The sequence below is a fragment of the Crinia signifera genome, chromosome 4, assembly GCF_055691185.1.
Source record: "Crinia signifera chromosome 4, ASM5569118v1, whole genome shotgun sequence".
Classification (NCBI taxonomy): Eukaryota; Metazoa; Chordata; class Amphibia; order Anura; family Myobatrachidae; genus Crinia; species Crinia signifera.
In genome coordinates this window covers 123494570-123520847 of record NC_139220.1, presented here as the reverse complement: position 1 = coordinate 123520847, position 26278 = coordinate 123494570, and the positions used below count along the sequence as shown (strand labels likewise).

At 39.7% G+C, this 26278-nt stretch overlaps 1 protein-coding gene across 3 annotated transcripts in view; it reads right to left on the bottom strand.

Annotated features, from left to right (window-relative positions):
• Nucleotides 1-1145: 1145 nt before the first annotated feature.
• TMTC3 (transmembrane O-mannosyltransferase targeting cadherins 3) overlaps nucleotides 1146-26278 on the bottom strand; it is a 94568-nt gene continuing 69435 nt past the window's right edge. For 2 of the 3 annotated variants that reach the window (XM_083182359.1, XM_083182361.1), the window contains 6 exons: nucleotides 25495-25615; nucleotides 24587-24698; nucleotides 18744-18847; nucleotides 14216-14385; nucleotides 10616-10842; nucleotides 1146-6984 (listed from right to left, as the gene is read on the bottom strand). In XM_083182359.1, the coding sequence (XP_083038485.1) occupies nucleotides 6146-6984; nucleotides 10616-10842; nucleotides 14216-14385; nucleotides 18744-18847; nucleotides 24587-24698; nucleotides 25495-25615 (1573 nt within the window). In that variant the 3' untranslated portion in view covers nucleotides 1146-6145. Of the gene's footprint in view, nucleotides 6985-10615; nucleotides 10843-14215; nucleotides 14386-18743; nucleotides 18848-24586; nucleotides 24699-25494; nucleotides 25619-26278 lie in introns of all 3 variants that reach the window. The other variant, XM_083182360.1, reaches the window with a different exon arrangement.

Below are 26278 nucleotides of genomic sequence, written 5' to 3'. Positions count from 1 at the left end.
TATCAGCTTTTATCTGGAGTACCAGTTACAAAGGAGTTAATTTAATTTACAAGAAAGTATTCAGAATTGTTACACTAAAATAAATGAAATTTAGGTACTTGTTTCCTAGCACGGCCACACCGATTTCCATCGGGGTGGTCCTGTCGGAAAAATCGCGTTGGTCGCATCGCATGCGATTTGGTCCCATGCGATGCGACCGACGCGATTTTTTAATTGAATCAAATGTGAATAGGGTCCCTGGGACACAATTTTACATTGGATTCAATGTAAAATATTCCCTAGACCCCCAAATTTAACATCGTAAACCCCACCCCACGATTGACGCCAACCCTCCGACCTTTTCATTCCCCTACTATCCACGTCGGCGTGGAGAATATAAAGTGTGGCGAGCGCAGCGAGCGGACGCGTATAACTTCACAGGTATACGCGTGCGCTCGCCACGCTTCGAGCTCGGTGGCTCGCTGCGCTCGCCACACTTTATATTCAGCTCCACGCTGACGTGGATAGTAGGGGAATGAAAAGGTCGGAGGACGCGCACCGCCGCCCCTCGCGGGCTCGCTGCGCTCGCCACGCTTCGGGTTCACGTCAATTGTGGGGTGACGACGGGGCCATATATAATGTTAAATGGGTAATATTGGCCCATTTCACATTTTTTACTATGTGAGATGGACTTAATCAAGTCCATCTCATCTTGTGCCATTATAATGGCACAAGACCGACGCAATGCTCCCGATTTCAATGTTAAAAATTATTTTAACATTAAAGCCTATAGCAAAATCGGGGGCATCACGTCGGTCGCGTCTGGGCCAATGTTAATGGTCCCGACCGATGCGATGCCCGCGATTTTTCCTTTGCCGACAAAATGGACCTGATTTCAAAGGAAATCGGGTCCATTGCGGGTATCGTGTACCTTAACTTAAAGGTACACGATGCCCAAGATTGTGGCCGTGCTAGGAAACAAGTACCGAAATTTCTCTTAAAATTTGATGTTACCGTCGCATAGAACAATTCCATTCATTATTGTACATTGCACACAGGACTGATGACTATAGTTTTTATATATACATATATATATATATATATATATATATATATATATATATATATATATATATATATATATATATACACACATATATATATTTTTAAATTTCAATGAGGTATCTTGAGGTATTTTGCATTCATGCTGTATAGAAACATAAAAATGCATGAAATACACACAAATGTATTTTATGTGTGCATGAAACAAGGTTTCAAAACATGGAAAAAAGTTTGTTTACTCTCTCAGGCAATGAATTTGAGTGCCAAACAATCAATTTCTTACACCTATTTAGTGGCAGTTAGTACCAGTTACATATCATGTCTGCAGTAGTGCCAGTTACTGTACATATCATGTCCCCAGTAGTAATTTTACATTCTGGACACTACAGTTTTCGGAATAATTTGGATAACAGATATCTGGATAAGGGATACTTAACCTGCATATCATACTTGTATAGAATACACAAACACTGACAGTTTATATTCCTAAAGCAACCTCCTTGATACAAAACCATGTTAGGATTGAAGAACAGCTCATGTTTATTAAAGAAGAATGTGAAAAAAAAAAAAAAAAGTATAGGTTTACATTTGCCAACAAAATGATTCAAAATGTAGCTTTTTTTTCTCCTGTAAAAGAGGAGACACTAATAAGTCTGAAAGTACAAACACTTCAATAGCTGTTGAAAGGGTAAAGCAATAACATGAAAAAAAAAGGTATATGATATGGACAGAGCAAGGGAACAGTGCTACAAAGTGGTCATAACCGGTGCCCATATTAAATAAAAAACAAAATGCTCATACCCTTGTTTAATAATAATAATTACAAAAAACCCAAACATCTAACAAAACCTTCATACCACTTTCACAATGCACTTGTTAAACGGTATATTGCCGTTTTTTCCCCATTTCAAAACGTTTAAGGCTGCAGTGGGAAAGAGCCAGAGTTGATTTACCGGTTAAAGATAACCGGTATTTCAAAACGTTTAAAAAGCAGAGTCCTACACATTTCAGAGCCGTTTTTTATGCAGTGAGAATGGCTCTGAAACGTTATTTAGTCCCCTGCATTCTGCCTTGAAATGTGTTTAGGGGATTAAACAGGTTGACTGATGTGAATGGTACTGAAATGTTTTGGCAGTGTGAAAGCGGTATCAAAATAGAAAGCTTAAGAACTGGCTTTCAAAAAGAATATTGAACATTTAGGGGGGTATTCAATGTCAGGGTCACGGCAGTCGAGCTTGCTCGACCGCCGTCAGAGGCGGATTGGCCTACCGGGAAACTGGGCTGTTTCCCGGTGGGCCGGCACATTTTGGTGGAGAAACGGCCACCCACCCTTCCTAACAGGGCCGCGGCGGCGTCTCCGTGCTTAGCCGCGGCACTGTGCCCTACTTGAAGATGGCCGCGGCCAGCCTCAAGATGTCCCAAAGTTAAAATGGCCACGGGAGGGCTGGTGCGCATGCGCGGGCGCACACAGCTGCTCCCGCGGTCTGGAAAAAGGACGGCTGCCTCCTGCCTGCAGAAACGTCTCAGCAGGTATATTAAAATCATGGTCTATATAGACTTCTCTTGTCACACAGTGCACACACACTGCGAGTGCGAGGCTGCTGCAGCAGCGCTGCACGGAGTATATAGAAGAGTGGGTGGGACGAGTTTGGGCTATGAGTACCGTGATTCGCGGGAAGGTAGGGGGCGGGGCCTAATGTCGGAGGTAGTGCCTGCCTTCATCGGAGTTCTATGCACTGCAGTGACTTGGCGTGATGCCAGCCATTGCACAAGAGATTAGTGGACTCTGATAAGGGTGGCAACCTCCTAAGTGGAATGGATGGCCATCGGCGTGGTTGGTTTCCATCGATAGCTGCCATCAATGGTGATGTTGCAACCGGAGCATCGATGGTATTATGCTATGTGATGGATGACCATCGATGGTTTTGACCATCAATGGTCACCTATTTATTTTGACATAAAAACCTGGGTGCTCTACATGGCATAACATGGGCTCTGCCTGTCGTAATGGCAGCTCTACCTGGCATAATGGGGGCTCTGTCTGGTGCACGGTACGTCATCAGAATGGAATCATACTAAACGTTAAACGATATTACACTTTTAACATGATTTATGGCCTGATGAGTTGAAATCATGTGGAAAATCATACGAGTGTATGGTGGCCTTTAGGCATATTTGCTAGTGCAGAGACTTACAGAGATTTTGGACCTTATTCTGATGGACTCGCAAGGCTGAGAAATTTGCAGCCTTGCGAGTCCATCAGACGCCGCTAGCGCGACCCCCTGCACGCCTGTGAATGGATAATTTACATAATCATCCATTCGTAGGTTGGGAGAAATCATTCGATGGTCGGGGACCATCAAATGTTTTCTCCAGCACTCGCATTTTAGAGACACCTATATGGGGGCAGCTGATATCTGTCGATGCCCGCCCCCCGCCCCCCAGCCTCATTAGCATGGCCCAGCGTTTTCATGGGAACGGCCATGAAATGCTGGGCGTACCCATATGCTAATGGGGCTGCCCGGCATCCCCCACCCGCTGGGTAGGGTACATGCAGAATGTTCGCCGTGGGTGCACGCACCCTGCGTCTGCAAATGCGCACATCATCGGTCCTCAGTGCGAACACACGGAGGACCAAATCAATCAGAATAAGGTCCTTGGAGTCTGGTAACGATGGGCTGCAAACCTTAATGTTTTCAGTGAAGTATTAAATAGTACTGTACTCTATCGTTTGTGCAGGTCTCTTAACTGTGATGCTTGACCACCGGATATTAGAGGATAACCGACTGCAAAATTTAGATTTGGGTGGAGACACGTGAGGATCCCAGCAGCTCGACCGAGAACATGCAGGCGGGATTTAATGTCCCGCCTGCCGGGGAGAGAAAAGGGGGCGTGGCCCGAGTTGCGGCCGGGAAGAGGGGAGCTGCAGCTCGTCACTTCCCGGCAGAACGAGCCCGACAGCTAGTGATGTCGGGCTCGTTCTGCAGAGATACCCTGCTCAATGCTGTCAGGGAAGACAGCATTGAATAGGTGCTCGTCGGAGATTGAATATCCCCCTTAATGACCAATATGAAAACATGATAATATCTTTGACTGAAAATACATTTACACCATTGCACAGAGGAAAATGTGAAAGAGGGTAAATACTACAGTATATGTAGATCGTGAAATGAAGTTCAAATTCAGAATAAGAGCAGCACACAGATTGTAGAATAATAATATAAAAAAAACTTTGTTAGAAAGGTTTTCTAATCAGCACATAATCATCACTATGCCGCAATCCTTATACATGCTCATTTAAATGTTTTAAAGCAAGTTCTTTACAATTTCTTACAAAAAGTTATTACTCAATTTGTTGTGGTCAATTAAAAATATTTTTTTTATACGAGTGGTGAGTTTCTAGCAGTCCATCCATTAAAATATAAATAATTTAGCTAAATTAGATACGTCCTCATACACTATTGTTGCAGTTATGTCAAACACACGTTCTTGTGGAGACATGTCCGGTGTGATTCAGCTTCAGTTGAGCATCTTTTTTGCAACACAATGCCAGGAAACCATTGCATGAGGTTGCACTGAGTAATTTGATATGTAACACTTATACAAGTGTGTGTGTGTGACCAAGTCTGAATCTGTATATGAAATGTTAAAAGGCTGTAGCCGTGGCTTTTTACACACCAAGGGGTAGATGGATGAATGCTCGTTATGGGAAAGCAGCGGTATCAGTGCTGTTAGGTGTGCCGATACAGCTATGTATAAAGAAGTGTGCAAAGTGACAAGGGCGATACCTGCGAGCGACCAGTGAGGGGAGAAACACAGCTCATCAACTCAAGCCTGATGCTCTGTGGGGGTATGGCAGCGATCACCAGAGTTTTCACTCCCACGCTTTATAATATGACATGTGTGTGCTACGTCTTCCTACTTCTCAATAGAGGAGAAGCAGGATGCTCTATACCCACACGTATTGCACAGGTGTAATACATTATCCCAAAGTTCTGTTAATCTTAAAACCAATTCCTGTGTGCAGTGTGAATAAGATGCAAATTTAAATTAGAAAGTCAAGATCGCACCTGGTGTCTCGCACTGCATTGTGTATTGAGGTGAGGTGTATGAAGACACATCTGTATATCACAGAAAGTAAATAGACAAACACAACAACCACTGTACACTATTTATCGGAAACCCTTAAACACTAAATACTTGGATTGTCATGTGTTAAAACCTCAAAACAGGGCATTTAAAATCACCATCTATAAAATGGCACTAAAAACTTTAGTATCACAAGGCAAGATTTGAAATGTAGACCATATCCATTAATTGGTAAGAAATGGTGTTTTCTAAATTAATCTATCGCCCCAAATCATGTAATACACCGCTCTCCTTTCATGGAACATGATACACTTGTTATTATAATTGCTAGGTTAGGTAATACAGGTCAAGTATCCCTTAACCAAACTGGTCGGGACCAGAAGAATTTTGTATAACGTATTATTCCTTATTTTGGAAAATTTTTATAGTTGAATGAGGTATATTAAGGAATCTTGCATTTATGTTGTATAAGCACATCAAGCTTCCTATGTGCCTTCAATCCCTCCCTCACTTTATCTACAATGTCAGAATACACACCTTAATTATTATATGCTGTGGGATCATTAAAAAAAAAAAAAACCTAGCTAATATACAGTGTACGTTCTGAATATACATGAGGGGAAGGAATTAACAGATCAGCATGTTCTAGCAGTAGCCAAGCACCCCAGAAATTTGTGAAACTGCCTTGTTTCCTAATAGTGCAGCCTTGCTGATTGTAATCTCCCATCTCATATCTATTAGATGTTGATGACAAACATAAAATCTAAATCACATTTACTAGTACAAAAAGCATATGAGCTTTAATTGTTTTTTTTTTTATATAAAATAGTAGTATTTGAAGTAGGTAAAGAATCCTGGAATTTCATTGAGATTGTGTTCAGTAGTGTCATTTACCTACAAGGTTATTTATTCAATTTGCTTTCATCTTCATCCAGACGTGAACAGTGTTCTGGACTGAATAATACAAGACAAAACGTTTCACCACACCCCAGAAGTTTGAAAGATATTCTTCAGATTATTCTCCACTTAGTATACGCTCTATTTCCTCTAAACGCTTCAAAGCAGCAACTCTTTTATTTTCAATGTCTTTGATTTCTTTTGTTGATTTCGGCTTTATATCTTTGTCAGTATTCTGTTCTTGTTTACTGTTAGACTTTATGTGTTCTTTGTTTTTCCTTTTTGTTGGTGGACTGGTTTTTGGTGTATCTTTTAATTTTTCAAACTCAGTTTTTTTTTTTCCTTTTTCATCATTCTCCTGCCTTTGTTCATCTGCTAATGGTGCACCTGCTGTTGGAGGAGCAGTGTGTCCACCACCAACAGCATTTTGTGAAATAATTTTACTGCGCACTATGCTGAGATGTCGTTGAATATATTCCTCATGAGGGGCTAAGGCCAGTGTTTCGACAAGGCACCTTTCAGCTTTCAAAAGATCTCGTTCTTCAAAATAAACCACACAAAGATTATGTTTCCCTTGTACATTATTGGGATCCATTTCTAGGATTTTTTCAAAGCACTTCTTGGCTCCCTTAATGTCTTTCTTTTGATTCATAAGAATGTCACCTTTCAGTATAAGGCCTTTAATGTGGTCTGGGTAGTAACGTAGCAGCTCATCCAGGACTGGAAGGGCTTCCAGCTCCCTGACTGTCTGGGAGTAGAGAAGGGCAAGGTTGAAGAGAGCACTTCGGAAACCATGCTGTAACTCTATTGCTTTTTTCATCCACTTTTCAGCTTCTAAATCCTTTTTCTCATCCATGGCTAACATGCCTAAGTTAAAATACCCATTTGCATCATGTGGCTCTTCCTCAATATAAAGCAAAAGTCTTTTCTTGGCTTCAGGTCGCAATTTGGCATTGCCTAGAGCAAAGAAAAAAAAAAGTGTTACATATATTTTATAAAAAGTATATAAAACAAAGATTAAAAGCTACAGCTCTTTCTTAAATTTTCTTACAACTACTATTGCATAATAATGTATTAACTTTTCAAAACTTTTGTTTTTAAAAACTAGAGCATTTCTGGGGCATAGCTTGGTACTTATGGAGAGCAGCCACATTTGTGCTTAGCTTTTGTTCTTCTCCTGAGCCATCCTGCTTCTACAGTGCCCTGATGCACTGCACCTCTACCCATCTGCATCCCCCTGGAGTGCTAGGCAAGGACTTCAGAGTCCGGGACCTACCTGCTGCCTCTAGGCCAGGGACTTGCTTACTCGTAGGCCACCTCTATCATGTATTTTCATCCTGCCCCTCACTACGTAACTATTGGATGGAAGTTTTTCAGCTGATCAATACAGTTCATGGGTCTCTCCCTCAACCCAGCCCCAGCAATAGCACTATTGCATCTCTACCCCCCTGAGGCCCCATCCCATTGCTAGGACAAATGTGTATCGCGGCAATGGCCATATTAGCCCAAGCATGGAAACAACCCTTGCCTCTCCCTGGTGATAAAAGTTTTTCATAAAATCCAATTTACTTTACAATGGAAACTGAATTTAGCCCGTAATCTTTCAAACCCTCTTCCCAGATTGTGAGGTGGATGGCCTGGCATAAATATGTCACCGAAGGTGTGGAAGGTGCTCGGATCCCAACCTTCCAAGTTTTTCCTTTTGCAGTTTAGTTTGAACGAACCCCTACTACCTGAATGCTGGTGTGGTTGTATTTACTATATGTAATGTATGCAATTTAGCACACCCCCACAATCCACGTCAGCCCGAAGCATGGGGATGTGGTACGCAGCTGCGCAACCTGTTCATACCCCCACTGTCCATGTCGGCGTGGAGTTGATTTTATAAAGTGTGGCGAGCGCAGCGAGCCCAAAGCATGGCAAGCACAGCGAGCCCCGCAAAGGGACGCAGAAAACGAGCCCCGTATGGGACACAGATTACTTAATGTGTATTCCGTGTGCGCTCGCCATGCTTTGGGTTAGTTTTCCGCTGCGCGTGCAACACTTTATTTATATCCAACGTGGATAGTGGGGGTATGAACAGGTCGGGAGGACGCGTACTGCATGCGCTTGCCACGCGTTGGGCTGACATGGATAGTGGGGGTGTGCCAAATTGCATCACAGATCGAATCGTATGCAAATATTGCATATGATCCCCTGGGAAGTGCCGCCGTGAAACTACACAAGTACCAAAAAAAAAAAAAACAATAAAATATATAAAATATATTGTTGGTAAAAAAAAACAAAAAAAAACACTAGAGCATTTCTAAAATGATTTTTACATTTACATTTCCTACACATAACAATAAATTAATGTGCTCAATGAATAAATCTGTAATATATTTTTCGTGTAATATTGTTCTAATTATTGTTATGAACATGGTAAAGTGAGTAAAAAGAGAGGGAATACAACGTGTCTATATGTTTCTACTACTACTACTACTACTTATGTGCCATTAGCAGATCTGGTAGACTAATGAAACTAATATTAGAACACAACAAAAATACTTGTATGTGGCATACAATATGCAGTGCAGGCATCAGTCTAACAAAAGTAAAAGTAAATTTAAGAACAATGATGCAGTGGTTTGCTCAGATAGATACCACCTTTACATCTATAAATCAATCCAGTTTAAAATTTGTCCGGTTAGAATTTAAATTGTAAAATACTTACTGTACCCATTAGCAGATGATACCTGCTTCTTTTACCAAGTTGTACAAGAAATGTAGCCTAGTTTGACAACTGTAAGAATTTATTCTGTATATACAAAGTAATATTCACTCTACTTTTTAATAAGAAAATTTCAGATCATTGAAATGCAACATCACTGTAAACATACTTAATTTAAAACTGTTTAAATAGTATTATACATTTATATGAATATCCCAATTTTAAATGGGCAATAGAACAAAAGTTGTATATACTGCACAATTGTAGTACATCAGAATCCTATAGATTGTAAACTTGCAAGGAGGGCCTTTATACATCTATCGGGAGTATTCAATTAGTTCTGGATTTTCCTTAGAGGGTCCAAAAAAATCTTTTAATTTACATTTGACCTTTTCAATTAAAAGTGCAGATTTTTTGACTGTTGGAAAAAAATAAATCACAAGATCGAAAAAATCTTGGATCAGCAAATTATTTGCCCATACACTGTTTTTATGTGAATATGCAACTTTTTTTACTATTTTCCACCAATGCAGTCTCGACTTTTTACTAAAGGGAAGCTGATGAAAATGGGCACAAATGATTTTGGACCTATCAATTTAGGCAAAATTAAAATTTTCTTATTTCTATACTACAAAATTGCATTGTAAATCATTTACATCTTGAAAATTATTTTTTAAATACATTAGTCTAGTCTTGCCAAATATGTGGACAATAAAAATTTACTAAAATGTTTATTTGAAAGAAAGTTTTAGTTAAATAGACAAAATGGGTGTGTTTAATCTTTGTTTACTGATATCTAAAATCCATTTACAAATCAAAGACATCTGATAGGACTTTACATATACAAATGTGTTCTCATACATCTAGCCTCAATATACCATGCAGCAGGAGATACCTAGGGCAGTATTCAATGCTCTGGATTCACCTTTTTTTCCAGCGAATCGGGCTGTTTTCACTCCTTGTGGTGAACTCATTTTCACTGAAAATCTAATTAACCCTATTCAATGTTCATTGTTCGCCGAAAGCAAACAGTGAATTCCGTCCATTTCTCGGTTTCATGCTCGCTGCAATTCGCTGTTGTTTTTCAATGGGTTTTTCAATGTGATTCGCCATGAGTTATTCAATGCTCAGATGGTGAATTACATTCAATGTGATTTTCGCCGTGTGTCACCGTTTAGCAATTGCCATCTCTTTAAGGTGAACTGGAATGTAATATTAAAAAAAAAAAAAAGCTTTTTTTTGTGTAAAAAAATAAATCTGTAATTTTATTCAGTGAAGGGGCATGCTATTTTGATTCATGTGCTGAATATATATTGTCCTCCGACCTTTTCATACCCCCACTATCCACGTTGGCGTGTAGTCGATTTTAGATAGTGTGGCGAGTGCAGCGAGCCACCGTGCCCAAAGCATGGCGAATACATGTAAAGTCATCCGTGTCCTCTCGACACACTATCTAAAGTCAACGATTCGGGTTGATAGTGGGGGTGGAGTTCACAATGGGGTTGCATTTTACATTGTAAGCACCCATCAGGGTGCTTGCACAATTAAAAATTGCATCGCATGCCGCTATATTGCATGCAATGCGATGTACTACGATCAACATCGTGGGCGCCGTGATAATACACAAGTACCGAAATTTCTTTAAATGTATAAACATTAAAATTGTGGTTTAAAAGTGCGGAACTAGATTCTGTTGTCATGAGACCCCAAAAAATAAATATGTTGTTCATAAATCTGTGAAGATAGAATTTGAAATACAAATACCTAACCTCATAAGTCTGTGGTGTGGAACATTTGAACCTTTATGGTAGAGGTGTTCTAGTGTGTAACTCTAATTTATTTACTGGTGGTGCTTTTATTTCCCTTTAGAAACCATACCTGATTCCTGCATGAGGAGAGCTGAGTTGAATAATGCAAGCTTATGTCTGCGATTCAATTCTAGAGCTTGATTAAAGTTTTTCAAGGCTTCATTTGGATCCTTCAGTTCAATATAAACAATTGCGAGGTTGTACCATAAATCCGCATTCATCCCATCAAGCTCCAAAGCTCTAGCATAAGCTTCTTTAGCTTCTAAAGGTTTATTCATTTTCAAAAGCAACTCCCCCCTAAAAAAAAAAAAAGACATAAGTTAATAAATAAAAGCACATTAAAACACAGTGTGGCCAGATGACAATGTCACACAGCATTTCTGAAATTTTTATTGCATCCTTAAATTAAAATAGACAATATGGCTAATCTACAGACACAAGTCTGATCTACAGAGCATATGCTGTGGGTTTTGCAGAGTGCATCATCTAGACTAGTACATCACAGTAATATCCTGGCTGCTAAAAGACTCCAACTTCTTGGCTGTTTACAATATTATTCTAATATTCAAAAGGGCATTTCCCTGCCCGTAATATGCAGTTGCTGATTTTGGGGAAATATCTGATCCCACTATGTTCACTCAATATGTAGACTATTTCCATGATAAAAAGACAATTGCTAACCTACAGAATGCAGAATTATGTGTTCCACAGTCAACCAAGGGAATTGGCCAGATATCGCTATTTATGCACAGTAATGTGGATACCCAAAACAGGCTTCAGGTGTCCAAGCCCAGTTCTTCTGGTGAAAATGAGAAGCTCCTGGTTTACATGTAGGAGACATCTGTGCCCCTTTACTTACATGTATACAGTTTTTACCCCCCCCCCCCAGCTTGCATTTGGACACATGCATTACAATTTGACAGGTGTACCAAACCACTAAGACTCCCACCTGCCACTATTTTGAGCAGCTCAGGTACCAATCGTCATCGCTGACAGAAGAAATAAATCTTCTCTTTCTTCATTCTAATCCAGACAGCTGCTTTCTCACTTACCAATTACAGTGTCCACAAATGGATAAGCAGCAGAGGCAGATGCAGTCCTAAAGTTAGATCTTTTAAACACCATCTGCTTGATAACTATGCATTTGACCGGATAGCGGTTTGCTTTTCAATGCATTGTATCAGGATATGATCAGCTGCTACATATAATTCTGTTTATACACATAATAGGGCATTAACAAATCTTTGTTTCCCTGGTATTTTTCCTATGTGATTATGGGGCAGATGTATTAAGCATTGCGAAGATGATGTAAAATCGAAGGTGATAATGCACCAGCTAACCAGCTCCTGTCATTATTCAAACTAAGTAGATTGGCTGTGGCATTAATCACCTTTCAAGTTATCAAATTAGATCTCTTCTCCAAGCTTAATACATCTGCCCCTATAGGTCATCAAGTGTGTACCAATATGTGCTTATAATTTTCAGTCTAGCGTGAGGAAAACTACATCTTGGTGCTAAACACACACACACACACACACACACACACACAGCAGTGTTAAACATATATAAAGCAATGGACAATATATTGACTCTTCTTCAACTTCCACATCAATCCATGTTATAAATTAATACCTATTGACTAATTCTTCAGAATATAATGTGTATTTTCAGTAGTTTTAGAAAGTTATTTTTCACCCAACTGGCATTATCAGAGATAATAACTTGGCCTTAACCATTTGAGCGCCAAAGTCAATGTGTCGAGGTATATGAATCACTTAAGTTATTGCCAACAAATGATCTGATGTCAATTAATTGAAGTTTGTAAAAACTGCGCCACAAAAAAAAAAAAAAAAAAAGAGTGAAAAGTGTGCAATGCTGGAATTTTTAGTGGATATTTTGCACACCTCTCAGCAACATTGGCACTCAAAGGGTTAATACAAATTTAATTATCAGAGATAACTAGCCAGTACTGATACATATGACAGTTTTAAGATATTCTATGGAGAAATTTGTTTACGTCTTCAAGTGTAATTAGTGAACTTATATTTTAAAATATTGTAAAGCACAGGTATCTAATGAAAAGTTAATCAAGGTAAACACAAAGAATGGGATTTCATTATATATCATAAATGATCACCAGGCAATTGATCCGCCAAGTGCTATCCAATTAGCTGCAAAGTCAGTAGCTTTCACCTGCCAGTGGCTTGAAAAAAATAAATAAAAAAAATCTCCAATAACTGGCACGTTCATAGGTAACTCTTGTTAACTCCTGAATCTGTGCACTTTTCATGGATATTGTGTGTTAAACTAATTTTACGGGCATTAACAAGGCTGTCGTGTGAAAAACGTGCTATTCAATAACCATGGTCATTTAAACAGAGGCAACCTTCCTTTTCTCCCGTGTAACTGAATTCCCCCCTAAGAGAAGTTTACTTCTTGACTTGTTGCTTTCTTGAAAAATGTCTTTCTGTTCCTCATAAACCAACCTTTTTCTTCCACATAAAAATATTAATAGTAACCGCGGAAGACCACAGAAGTTCTATAAATGATGGACAGGAAACTTACACCAGAACCACATATAATGGTATGGTAAATTAGGTAGCAATGAAAAGGTCAACCCCACATGACACATGAAAAAAAATTATATTATTTATTTTGTTTCATATTTGTAGATCTCATGACATTGACCCCAAATTAGTGTACAGCTTTACTCACCATGCTTTGAGCAAGGTGCATTGTTCCACTATCACTAAGCTTAGCATACTTTACTATCCCCATCAGAGTCCACATCGATAGTAATAGTATGAAAAACAAGAAAAAAACTTAAAAAAAAAAACTAAAAAAAAACCCCAAACAAATGTCAACATTTTCATGTGCTGATTATTTAACTCCGGAAATAGCACATAGCCAGTGGCCATACACTGTGGGGTAGATTTATGAAGCTCGGTCAAGTGATAGTGTTGTTTTATCACCGGCCACTCAACTCCTAACTGTGACTTTACAGGCTTGGTTTGAAAAATGACAGGTAGGAGCTGATTGGCAGGTGCACCGTGCTATTACACAAGTACCAAAACAAGACATTTTATCACTTAACCAAGCTTAATAAATCTACCCCAGAGTGACCCAAAACCTGACCACACAAAAACACTACTCCTCCGCTACTCCTTAATATAAGAAAATGCATAAGGATATGCATACCGCTCACTTCCACTCCAATCGCAACTACTGTGGATATTTCAAATTGAGAGAAGGGGTACTCTTAAAATGAAAAGCCTAACCAAGGGGTACGGGATAGAAAAAAAAAGTTTGCGAACCTCTGCTCTACAACAATGTTTGATGCAGATGACTAATAACACTGAAACCAACAGGGGTGGTTACAGCAACTACTGTTAATGAATTTAAATCAAAACTAAATACATTTTTGGCCACTAAGGGAATCCTATAGATATGACTTATTGAAGTCTGTAGTTACAAGTCAAATAGTCCGTCGAGTTCAACCGAACGTCTATTTTCAGCCTTAAATTACTGTGTTACTAAGTAAATACAAATCTGCTATAAATATGGCAAGAATTCAGCATATGCACTTGAACAATCCAAAGACGACACAAATTATCTCCTGTAAATTGTAATTCTTGGTAAGTCTTTTTTTGTAATAGATTCAATATCTTACCTGCTAATATAAGCTTGCTTAAAATCTGGTCTCATACTTATTGCTTGTCTGTACAACTGATCAGCCTCTTCAAGTCGAGACTCATTTGCACGGATCAGGTTTGCAAGATTTATGTACACATTCAGGTGATTGGGAGCAACTCGAGCAGCATACTTCTTTCCTGGAATTACCTTAACATAAATAAATGTAAATATACTTAGATAAAGTAAAGAGCAAATGAGGCCCAATATCTGCTCTGCAAAGGAAACCATGACCATTTCAAAAACACTGCCATCCCAAATTAAAAACAATGCTGAATAATATATTATATTTGTATAGACTGATATTAAAGGGAAAACATTAACAAGGAAGAATACTTAAATTATTTAAGAGTAGGTTTATGCAAAGAGAAAACATTTGGGTACTTATGTAGTACCAGGGCGCCCAGTTAACATACGTACACTAGCGTAGGGAAATCGCATGGGCCGTTTTAGTGCCGTGCGATGCGATCTCAGTAGTTAATATGGTACTTCTATATTGGTGCCAGTTACGCAATTAGTGTAACTGTGCTGTCAAAATTTGCGTAGTCCGTCAGAAGTAGTGTACCCGCTTCCTGTCAGATTCAGTTTGAGGTAATTTACTGACAGGAATGGCTGCATAAGAAGTGTCAGAAAGGCTCTACTGGTCACAAATATGTTCAGCTTGCCCAAGACAGAGGAGGCTGCTCTCTTCTTTCAGCAGCACAATTAGCTGCCGCTCATGCAGAATTGTGTGAACGGGCACCCGATGTGGCTATCTATGAAAGAAAGCATGTGACGCTGCACATTAAGGCCTGTCGCAAAAAGGCGAGCCTCAGAGCAGCGCACTGGTTCCCAGGGTGCCATTTACCCTTCCTCACCCTTGTCCGCTTTATCTATTCGTGGGAGGAGATGACAAGTATATTGTGACCATGAACTGCACATGTCTATTAAAACTGCAGTGCAGTACAATGGTTTGATGCGTGAGGCCTGCACTATGGACTTGATTTAAACCCCATAGGCAAATTGGCGGTCCCGGCATGGTCATAGAGCAGGCTTTCCCAACCACGGTCCTCAAGGCACACCAACAGTGCAGGTTTTAGTGATATCCAGGCTTCAGCACAGATGGTTTAATCAGAATCACTCAGGTACTAATTAAGTCACCTGTGCTCAAACCTGGATATCACTAAAACCAGCACTGTTGGTGGGCCTTGAGGACCGTGGTTGGGAATGCCTGTCGTAGAGGTCGACAAAAGCCTATTCAACAAGAGTAAAAGTAATGTGGGAAGGACGCTGCCTCAGCAGTGGATCTTTGGAGGGATTTGCAGGGCGACTGGTGCCTGCTTTGTCATTGCAGTGGAGAAGCGAGATGCCACTACGTTGATGGCCGCCATCGATGAATTTGTTGCTCCTGGATCGATGATCTATTCTGATTGTTGGTGGGCCTACAACACGGAGCAGCTTCAGCAGCCGGATATGAGAACTCGCATGTGAACCATAGATATAACTTTGTAGACCCGGAGTCAGGGGTTCAAACGCAGAACATTGAGCGGCTGTTGGGGGCATGTAAATGGCGAAACAAGTGCCAAAAGAGGCACCTCCCGCAAAAATTTGGATTCCTACCTGGAAGAATTCATGTGGAGAAAGACTCTGGGCGCTACTTATCCCTTTCGCCGCATTCTCCATGCTCCGACGCTGCTTCTGAAGGCAAATGCACTGTCTTCATAGTGACTCTATTCTTTTTTTTTCTTAATTCATTCTCATTATTCTTGTTGTTTCACTTGATTTAGGTTTATAAATGTAATTAATGTGTTATTATAATTAATTAGTAAGTAAACTTAAAGTTAGTCGTTAACACGTTGTCATTACGGTGTCAGATGTATGATATGGCAGGTGTGAATGTGTTCCTAAAACACCCCCACTATCCACGCCACTCCAAAGCGTGGCGAGAGCAGCGGAAGGCGTTCTCCCGACCTTTTCATAACCCCATTATCCACGTTGGCGTGGAGTTGATTATATATAGTGTAGCGAGCCACCGAGCACGCAAAGTGGCGAGCCCCGCGAGGGGATGCGGATTACTTTACATGTATTCCGCATCCGCTCGCCACGCTTCAGGCTCGGTGGCCACACTATATAAAATCAACTCCACGCCGACGTGGATAGTGGGGTTATGAAAAGGTCAGGAGGATGCGTTTCGCCACCGCTCACCACACTTAAGGGTGGTGTGGAAAGTGGCGGGGTACCTAAAAATCTCATTGCATGTCATTGCAGTGTAGTTAAGTTAATGGCATCGCACCCTATAAAATCGCATGCGATTTTGCGTGAGGTGCGATGGCATGCGATGCGATAAGCCCGGGGCGAGAGAACAGTGAATAAATTACTTACTTAGGAGATTTTCTTACGCAGAATAGCCCACTAAGCAAATTGCTTAGTGGGCGCCCTGCTACTACATAAGTACCAACATTTGCAGTACAATAAAAAACAACAATAATATCATACAACGCATCACAACTCTGATGGAAAGATCTGTTGTTTCGAGGTTGGTACAAAGAAAGGTACATTGTATGCTGCGCTAAACAATCAAAATAGTGTAATTTGCCAGTAAAAATTACTTTCAATTTAATAAACACATTTGCAAATTTTTTTTTTTTTTTACATACATAGCATACTTAAGGATTAAGAAAAAAAATATATAATAAAATTATTTAAAAGAGTAATTGTTGCATTTGGGGTATATAGTCACTTTGGATAATATCTGTACAATTGTAGTACCCAAGAACAGTGTAGTTCGATATTATAAACCAAGTTTTAAAGTAATCAGACTGAATTAGTGAAAGCCCTCAGGCAAAAGCTTTCATCAGTAGTGTCAGTGGTATTCTTATTTACAAAACAAAGGCAGTCTAACCTAATTTTAAATCTAAACACTTCTATTATAACCCTAAGGCATGTTTGTAAAGAAACACAAATTGAGTTTGTCAAGTAAATATGGTTGTGCATGTTTAACTATTGCATCATAACATCATGCATACAATACTACATATATTTTTGTAGGACTTTTAGGAGGACATTTAAAATAACAAAAAGATCCCACATGAGAATTGCACAATGTGATTCTGGATGTTCCAGGTCAGAAAATATTGTTTATTTTTGCTCACACCTAATAAATGAGCACTGCTTCAGCTCAGTAAATTACAATACATATAGGGAAATTGGCTTACTTGATCACCCATTAGTTTTTTCTTTTTTTAAGTAAAAGCAGAGATCCACTTTTAGTTCATGAAGTGGGAGAAAAACCACGTACATTTAGGGGGGTATTCAATCCCCAACGCTATTTCCGAGGGGGAAATAGCAACTGGCACCTATTCAATGCTGTCTTGCACAACAGCATTGAAGAGGCAGATTGACAGAACGGGCTTGACTTTAAAAGTGCTGAAGCCCGATTTGCTGAGAAACACCGTGAATTGTTGCAAACAAATCTCGACAATCCACGGCCGTTAACGCGGACATGCACATTTTTCGCTGATCGGCAGGCAGGACATTAAATCCCGTCTGGCGATTTGCTGTCAAGCTAAACGAAAACGGGCCAGGAACACAGCTGCTGGGACGGACTGACAGTTGTGAACCGGGATTGAATACACCCCCCCCCACCACCATTATTTTCTTTGGTTTAAATCTATTTGGAATATTAAAATAGCTTACACAATATGCCCACCTAGTTCCAAAAGGTCACAAACTTATTTAGATTGTATTTAAATGTGGACAGAGTTTACTGTAGCCATCTAAGTTGGTGCAGTCAACACAAACAAATGTCTGACAATTCACCTTCTTCACCAGTTTTCCCTCTCACCTATTGATATGCATAGGAAAATCATCAATGCATAGCTACCGTCAGCCTTGATGTGTGGTGTGCAGCCAAACCTTTTACTACACATTGCTGACCATTGAATTCCACTGAAAAGTAGACAAATCTACCATAAAAAAAAAGCAGTCCTCAAAAATAGTCTGATATCATTCAGATGACCTCTATGATAAAAAGACAAGCTATCTGTATTCTGACCACATACAGCCCAAAACAGGTACAGATGGAGCGGGTCCCAGCTTTGCAGGGGATGGCGGAAGATTCACCATCCGCCATCCCCCGCCAGCCGCCGGAGGGGACGCGCGCGCACAAGATGCTCGCGCATCCCCTTACAACGGGGCTCCCCCTGGGTCCCCGCCGCCTCGCCGACGGTCGCCTAGGGTCCCCGCCGCCTTGCCGCACCCCCCCCTAACCCTGTCCGTCTCCCTGAAGCGGAGACGGACAGGGTTCCCGTCCCCCCGCCGACAGGAAACTGGGACGCACATGTGTGTGTCTATCGCCGCCGCTCGCCAGTGCAAGGGATCTGGCGAGCGCCGGCCAAAGATGGGACCCACTCCATCTGTAAGTCAGTTAAAAAATAAAAAAATAAACCTGCTATACAAGATTTAAGGTTCATTACAATAAACCAATTGGAGAAAATGATTACACAAATATAAGGAAAGCACTTCTTTACCTGTGGCATGAGAGACTTTGCTATTAAATAGGACTCTTCAGCTTCTTTGCTTCTGTTCAAATTTTTATATGTCCGTCCAACATTCATATGGGCACCTATATCATCTGAAAAGAATATACTTATTGATGAATTACTGTAATAACACATTCAATTATTATTATGGGTGGGTCATGTAAACAAGCCTTATTGTCTTAAGTATTGTAAATAAGGGCGTTGAAAATATACTTCCTGCCAAAAATTTCATAACATTTGCATAACTGGTCAGGACTCGAACACAGAAAAAGAGAACATTTATTTGAAACATGGTCGAGGGTGCATATAAACTAAGAACAACATTCCGAGTTCTCACACTTTCCCTCTAAAAAATGTTGGTCTTTCTGTATGTGACCTGTGCATCTCTATGCCTTTTTGTTTTCTTCTATGCAATTACGGTTACGGATAAAGTTATTGTCCGAGTTCCACGAGTATGTAACAGAAGTGTTTGGACAGTGTAGTTGTGTGTTATGCTGGAACGTTCTGGATAAAAGTCATCACTGACACAGATGGTAGGGGGCAGAGTTCACACCAACATTATTAAATATTTATAATCACTTCAGTTACATACCACACACACACACACACACACACACACACACACACACATACTCTAGTTAAAGGACCTAGGATATGCCTGGTCAACTCACTCTGCCCACTTTTCTGAGCTGTCTGGTCCCCTCTGTTCACAGCTCTGCCCTGTCCTGCAAATGCTTTATACTTCCCTACCATACATTTCCGAACCTGGGTCGTCTTCCTTTCAGCTTGGGTTTGTCCTGTCTGCAGTATTTGTTACAGGAAGGGAAACCAGTGCCCAGCTGCCACGGTATATGCATGTCAGAAATGGAACAGAACGTGGAGGATTTTTATATAGCTGGCTAGATAACATTGTATCATAAAGTAATGTTCTACTTTGGATAAAATATGGCTGTTTAAATAGGATAATGCTATCTAAACAATATACGGTACACCAAATATTTTTTTCTTTAGGTCCTCTAGGACAATTCCTTTCAATCCAAGTTGAAAAACAAAAACCTTTCTAAATCTTCCCAAATTGTTTCATGCAGCATAGTATAGGTAGTGAACAATCTCATTGAAAGCCATTATTTCCTACATAACATTAATGTTTCCATACTGTATGCTTCAGACAATATCTAAATTCACCTTAAGAAAAATTGCCCAAAATTGGGTGTTCAGGGCTAGTCACTAGTTTTAATCAAGTAGCACCAAAGCTAAAATATATAATAAAGTTCTGCTTTTGCAATTTCAGTATTGTCTTTGTAATGTCATATGTGGTCCATTTAAGGGTCATCATTTTTACCCCTTTCATTCCAAACTTATTTTTTTCAGTGCAAACCCGGGTCTAGGTTTGATGTAGAAGGTTCTACCTGGGTTGTAATACCTGCAAGATCAAACCCAGCACTAACCAGTGTTTCCTGTGAGGTTAATGGTATGACCCGGGTCAAGCTAAAAGCATATGGAGAGCTGGATCATCGGCATTTGCAGATGATGTCATCACCAAGTGCTGTCAGGGGGAAGACTTGGCAATAACTGGGGTCCAACCTGTAGCGTTAATGGAGTTTCAAGCCTCTATGACACAACTTGAAACAATGTTCCATAATCCAGGCTGGACTTGCTGTGAAAGATGTATTAGAAAGTTAAAAATTAATATTAGGACTGCAATAATGAGTGTAAAACAAGTACAGCAACAGGGGGAAAAAAAGCTATACTACAGGTACAACAAAAGAGGATTCTTAGTCACCACTAAAATCCTTTAATACTCTACTCCCCTCTCATTGTGGTCTATTCATTAAGTTGAGAAAAACCCTTTCTGATGTTTTTTTTCAAAGAGAAAGAGCTTTTCTCATTTTACTAACAGAACAAAGGAGAACTACTCCTCTGTATTTCCCTGTAAATTATGGCAGACAAACTCTTGCAGCACTACAAATTTTTCGTTCAACCAGATTTTTAATAAATATGCACCATTGTTGGGTTGAATGAATGAGGAACTATTTTGTAGTATGGTTACTGAAATCAGGACTGTATCCAGCAGAGAAAATAAACAACGTTTTATTTACAAAAGGATAACAATATCATGCATAAACAACTTCGTACCGCCACAATATGACAATTTCTTTGACTAAATTCCTAGTTGCAGATAATTTATGACGTTAGGGGCCTGCACTAGGATTTACAATATCTCTAATTTGAAAAAAGTTTTTGAAGTTAGCTCACAGTTCAACTTTATTTTATAGTCTCTAGTCTTGGCCAAAAACAACAATATAAAAGCTAGAATTGTACTTAAATGTATATAAAAAAGGTTTGTCAGTGGATCTTTTTTTTTTAAACTCTATATATAAAAAGAGTTTAATATGCATTATATTAAAATGGTCAGCATATTTCTTTTTCAGTTGATCCCTCATTGTGAGGTCTTTAGATCACAATTAAACTCAAAATGTGAAACAAACCACACGCTTGGAAACAGCATACTGTACTTACATTTTGTTTGTTTTGGGCACTACCAATGAAATGCATCCAACTATTTGCCTTTTTTTTTTTTGTATTTAAGGTCGACAGTTGAGAAACCAAACTGATGCAATGCTCATAAAACAACATCAAAGGAATGAAAGAATAACTAACTGTCTCGGACAATCAAACTAGTTTCTATTCTTAAAGCTACAGTAGTTTCCAGTTTTAGTGGGGCAGCAATTAGACTGCTAAACCACCTAGCGAAGGAAGGGTAATGCATAAGCATATTTATATTGTACATTCTTTCTTATGTTACAGGATGTGCATGTATATTTATATATCTATGCATACGCACTTAAGTGACAAACATTGAGGGTTAGCAGTATGTATAGGTAATGGTAGGTGGCACCACCGTACTGTGACGTCTTGGAATGCCAAGACCCGCATCAGTTGCTATCTGACATCTTGTGATTCAGTCTGAACATTGGCCAGGCTACTCATACCAAAGACCAATCCGGGCCCGACAGACGGGACATTTTTAAAGTTGTGTTGACATTCAGCATTTCTAAGGGATGCTATCTAAAGTGCACTGGTCAACAAATTTTTTGGGGTAATTTTGATCACTTGTGGAATCGATGACATGTCAGTTTTTCTGCACTTCACTGAGAAATACTAGGCACGTAACACATGACTTAGGTTGTGTGAGTTTTTTGGGGAATATACATGTATATTTAAATCCAGAATTCAATTTAAAGCAAAAATCAATTCATTGTACCTTTAAAATTAATGGCAACTTTACATGTAGCAGTTGTCTTGACGATATTATGCTGGGTATAGCAAATTACAATTTATTACTTTCTGCTGCAGCGTAACAGCTGCCTCTACTTACTTAATTTGGCAATTGCTGCAGTGGATGGCGGACTCTCACATTTAAGGAGCTTCTGGTGAGCCCACCCCTGCCAGTTATAGCTTCCTGAATCCTTGTTGCCAGCCCCTGGTTTCTGAATCCAGTCTCTGCAATTGTGTATCTGGTTTCCAGTCTGTGAGATCCTGCCATACTTTATCCAGTCTGAGAGGTTGTGTTCCAGCCCAAAACCTTTTGGAAATATGGTCCCGTGCTGTATACTCAGGTAGTCACTGTTTACATCCCTCGTGGTACCATGAGTCAAGCAGCTTCTCCGCACATTGTGGTAGAAGCTGCCTTTCTTTTGTATTATTATTTTATTATGTTATAGTGCACTTTGTGGCAGAAGCTGTGCAATACTGTTTGTACGTTTCCATATTACGTTATCGCAACAGTGTTGCATATTAGTGGTTGGCTGCTAGATCTTGGTTGATATTTGCAGCAGAACTGCTCATTTCTGTTTTTTGTTATTATTTTGAGCCTGTTTAAGTCTCTTGTGTTTTGATAGTTAGGTTCCCTCTTACTTTTACCCTGTCTCTGTTTGTTCCTGGGCACCCTGAAGAACCTGGTAGCATCCAAGTACGGGGTAGACCTAATTCACCCTGGAAAGGCGGCTATTATAGGTGAAGACATTAATCTGCAGATGATGGTAACAGAGTCAGGGGAGGCTCGGGTGCCTAAATGCATCTTAAATCACAACATAATGTTACTAGGATAGACAAAGATACTGTGCTGACTAATATGATATACAGTATGACAGTTGTATATTATCTGTGACAGAGTCTATGTACAGAGCAGAAAATAAGTTGTATTAGACACAAGTTGCCAATGCAACATTGCATCACTGCATGTATATATTCATTCAGGGACTTAATTGTACACAGATTGACAAGTGTCAAATGAAAATAATCAGCTCAGTCTCCTTGTGCGTCCTAGTCATATTAAATTGCAATGATGCATTTTCTGCAAAAAAAGGAAGAAAAGAAACAACAGATAGTAGAAGAGTCATATGTGACATGACATGCCGAGAAGGGCTGCTTAGCAAGATTTCAGAGTAGATGTACAAGGCAACATCTGTATGATGCGTTATTCAGGTAAAAATTGCGCAAAAATTTTGCCTTGCCATAGCAGAGGCACTTGGGATCTGGCGGTTTAAGTATGCCAGTACAGTGGACACATCTGTATTGTACCATTTGTTGGCATTGGCAAACAATACCTGGCAGCGTAGACAGAGTACTAATCTAGTCAGAGGGTATCCAGATGATAAGTCGACATTCAATAGGTCGACACGTGCAAAAAGTTGTTGTGGAAATGATGGCGCATGAGTAGGTTGACATGCGTTTTTCACAATTTTTTTTTTTTTCTTTCTTTGGACTTTCAATCCAATGTGGACTACTATTGGAAATGGTAAAGTGTGCAGCATGCAGTGGTAGTGAAGCTAGAAGCATGACGAGCATGCGTTACACTAAGTGGGGGTCGATTAGAGATTTTTGTCCCCACACAGTTTTGACTTCTAAGTTTACATGCAGAGAATACATTAGTATCCTAAATAAACCACATTTCAGAGCCATTGTCACCATGCCAGGTTGAAAAATATGTTCACACCAAGCAACAGGTTTTTTTTTTTTTTTAACGTGCCATAATCTCTGTTCAGCACTGGAAAATACCAGATTGGGCTGCTGTCCCAGTGAAAACATAAATGTAAAATGACACTGATGAATGAGAATGCTTATAGAGGTCTTTGTATTTGCGCCAAGGCAGAAAAGTAGTCAGAGCTTCATTGGCTAATCACAATTTAGTTAGTCAAAGTTTGGTCAGTATCTCTGTATAGCAGGGGGTTCCAAGCGCAGTGCTTAAGGTTTATGTTTCAAAGATATCCATTGTTCAGCACAGGTTGTTAAATAAAACTGGGACACTAATAAAAAGTTGCCAGTGGCCAAACACAGACACACTTGAAACCTAGACTTAGGGTGGTATTCAATGCAGGGGACAAGCTGTGACAGTGAGCAGGGTCAGTAGTCAACTGACCCCCTGCAAACGGCATATGTGGTCGCTAAAACAGTGAGACTCGTGGCTAAATGCAGTGGGCTCCCTGCATTAGTCGCGAGCCTCGCTGTTTGGAGGAATTCCCGCCATCCTGACAGCGAGGATTCCCCTGGAATGCTGACTAGGGTGAACAGCCGGCGCGGGGGTTAAACGTCGAGGATCACTTGTGTTAGTCGAACCCCGCCTTTTAACCCCCTCCCCGGCCGCATTGAATACACCCCTTAGTGCATATAGGGACCACGTTTGAGAACCTCAGCTATATACTATACATAAAAAAGAAAAATATTTTTGAATGAACAGGAGTTAAATACAGAAGAGCAATGCTTCACTATCACTATGATAAAACCACTGCTATTTATACACTCTGAACCTGTGACCTGAAAACACTTACCTGGCTGTACATGTGTAGCTTGCTTAAAGAACCTCAGTGCTTTTGCATAATTCTTCTCATTCTCCAGAGCATGGCCAACATTATTCCAAAGCTTAGCGTTGTTTTTATTTACCTGTGATGGTGGTAAAATGAGTAGAAAGGCAAGTCGATTAACATTTAATAGGGTACCACAGGAAGGATAATACAGTTACTTTAAGTAAAGGATGGGCCAAATACAGTAGCGTTGGTTTAATTCAGAAATATAAGCATTGCTTTGTACAGATTTGTGGCAACATGCAGGGGAATATGCATCCAAAGGCCTCCATACACTAGTCCGAATTGTCCTGAGGACAAGTCAGACCCAATTTCCCCTGCGAGAGCTCACTAACGATTTGGCACTTGATGTGCCATTTTTTACATGGGATAAATCGCATGCGGGATCGGGTTAAATCGTCCCAAAATGGATAAGTGGATGGGCACCTTAAGCTTGAAGAGAGAAAGTGAAGAAAGACAAAGAACCAACCAATCACCTAACTGCCATGTTACAGGCTGTGTTTGAAAAATGACAGGTGCTGATTGGTTAGTAATTTAGCTCTCCCCAAGCACTGATCGAGATATCTATTATAGATAGAGCTAGAGAATATATATATTTTTTTCTACACACATACACAATTGCACATATTCCAGTATAAATACATATTATACTATTCATCTTCAAAATCGTATGCAGTATCATATTCATCTTGCAGCAAACAAAACCGTAATCTACATACAAGAATGGGTTTTATTACTACTTTTATGATCATCATGTGGAAATCTAGAAAAGTGCAGTTAAATGTCAGCAGTCTGTATTGCATTACAAGGAGACAACCTATTTATGTTTTGTGTAGAACTCCATTTAAAAATAGTCAGGAGAAATAATGCACTACCTTCAAAGCAGACATAAACAAAGTATATTCCGATTCCCAATCCCAGTTCCTGCTGAAGGTTTTCATGGCATGAGTGAATAGCACCAAAGTTAAAAATATCCAAGACAATTTTTTCAGTCTGCTGCTAGAACGGAGAAGGAAAAGATGGAAAGAAGAATAAAATGAGTGTTCCGAAGAGTTTCTTTAACATACTGTAAATATATATATATATATATATATATATATATATATATATATATATATATATATCACACATACATATTTGTGAATGAATATGATACCATGGTACATTGTTCTGATGCTAAGGGCAACAAATCATGGAATATGTTGTGAAAGTTACAATGTTGCACAATAAATGACAGTTAATTAATAACACTTATGTTATAATTGTGTGAATTAAACAAATCTTTGGGAAATTGTGTAATCTAAAACACAATCAGAGTCTTAAACATTGACTTCGATAGGATGTGGTTCCAATTTCTACAGTGCAACGCAAGTGTCTGAAAGTTCCCTTTAACCTGTGAAGTCATGACAGAGATAGAAAAAAACAAAGTCAAAGAATAATAGATGGTATTCACATACAAATAATGCTACCAACACATCAGCCACGTTGGGCGAATAGGCATGCACATTACATTCCTTTATGCCCACAAAGTTTACCAGAGGCCCAACAGCACGAACAACATGCCAGACAACCTATGTCCTAGCTTTAGTTTATGCCAAGATGATTTTTGTTATGTTCATCTAGGTCTATTTGAGACTTGTGAAACAGTGTTCTTTATAA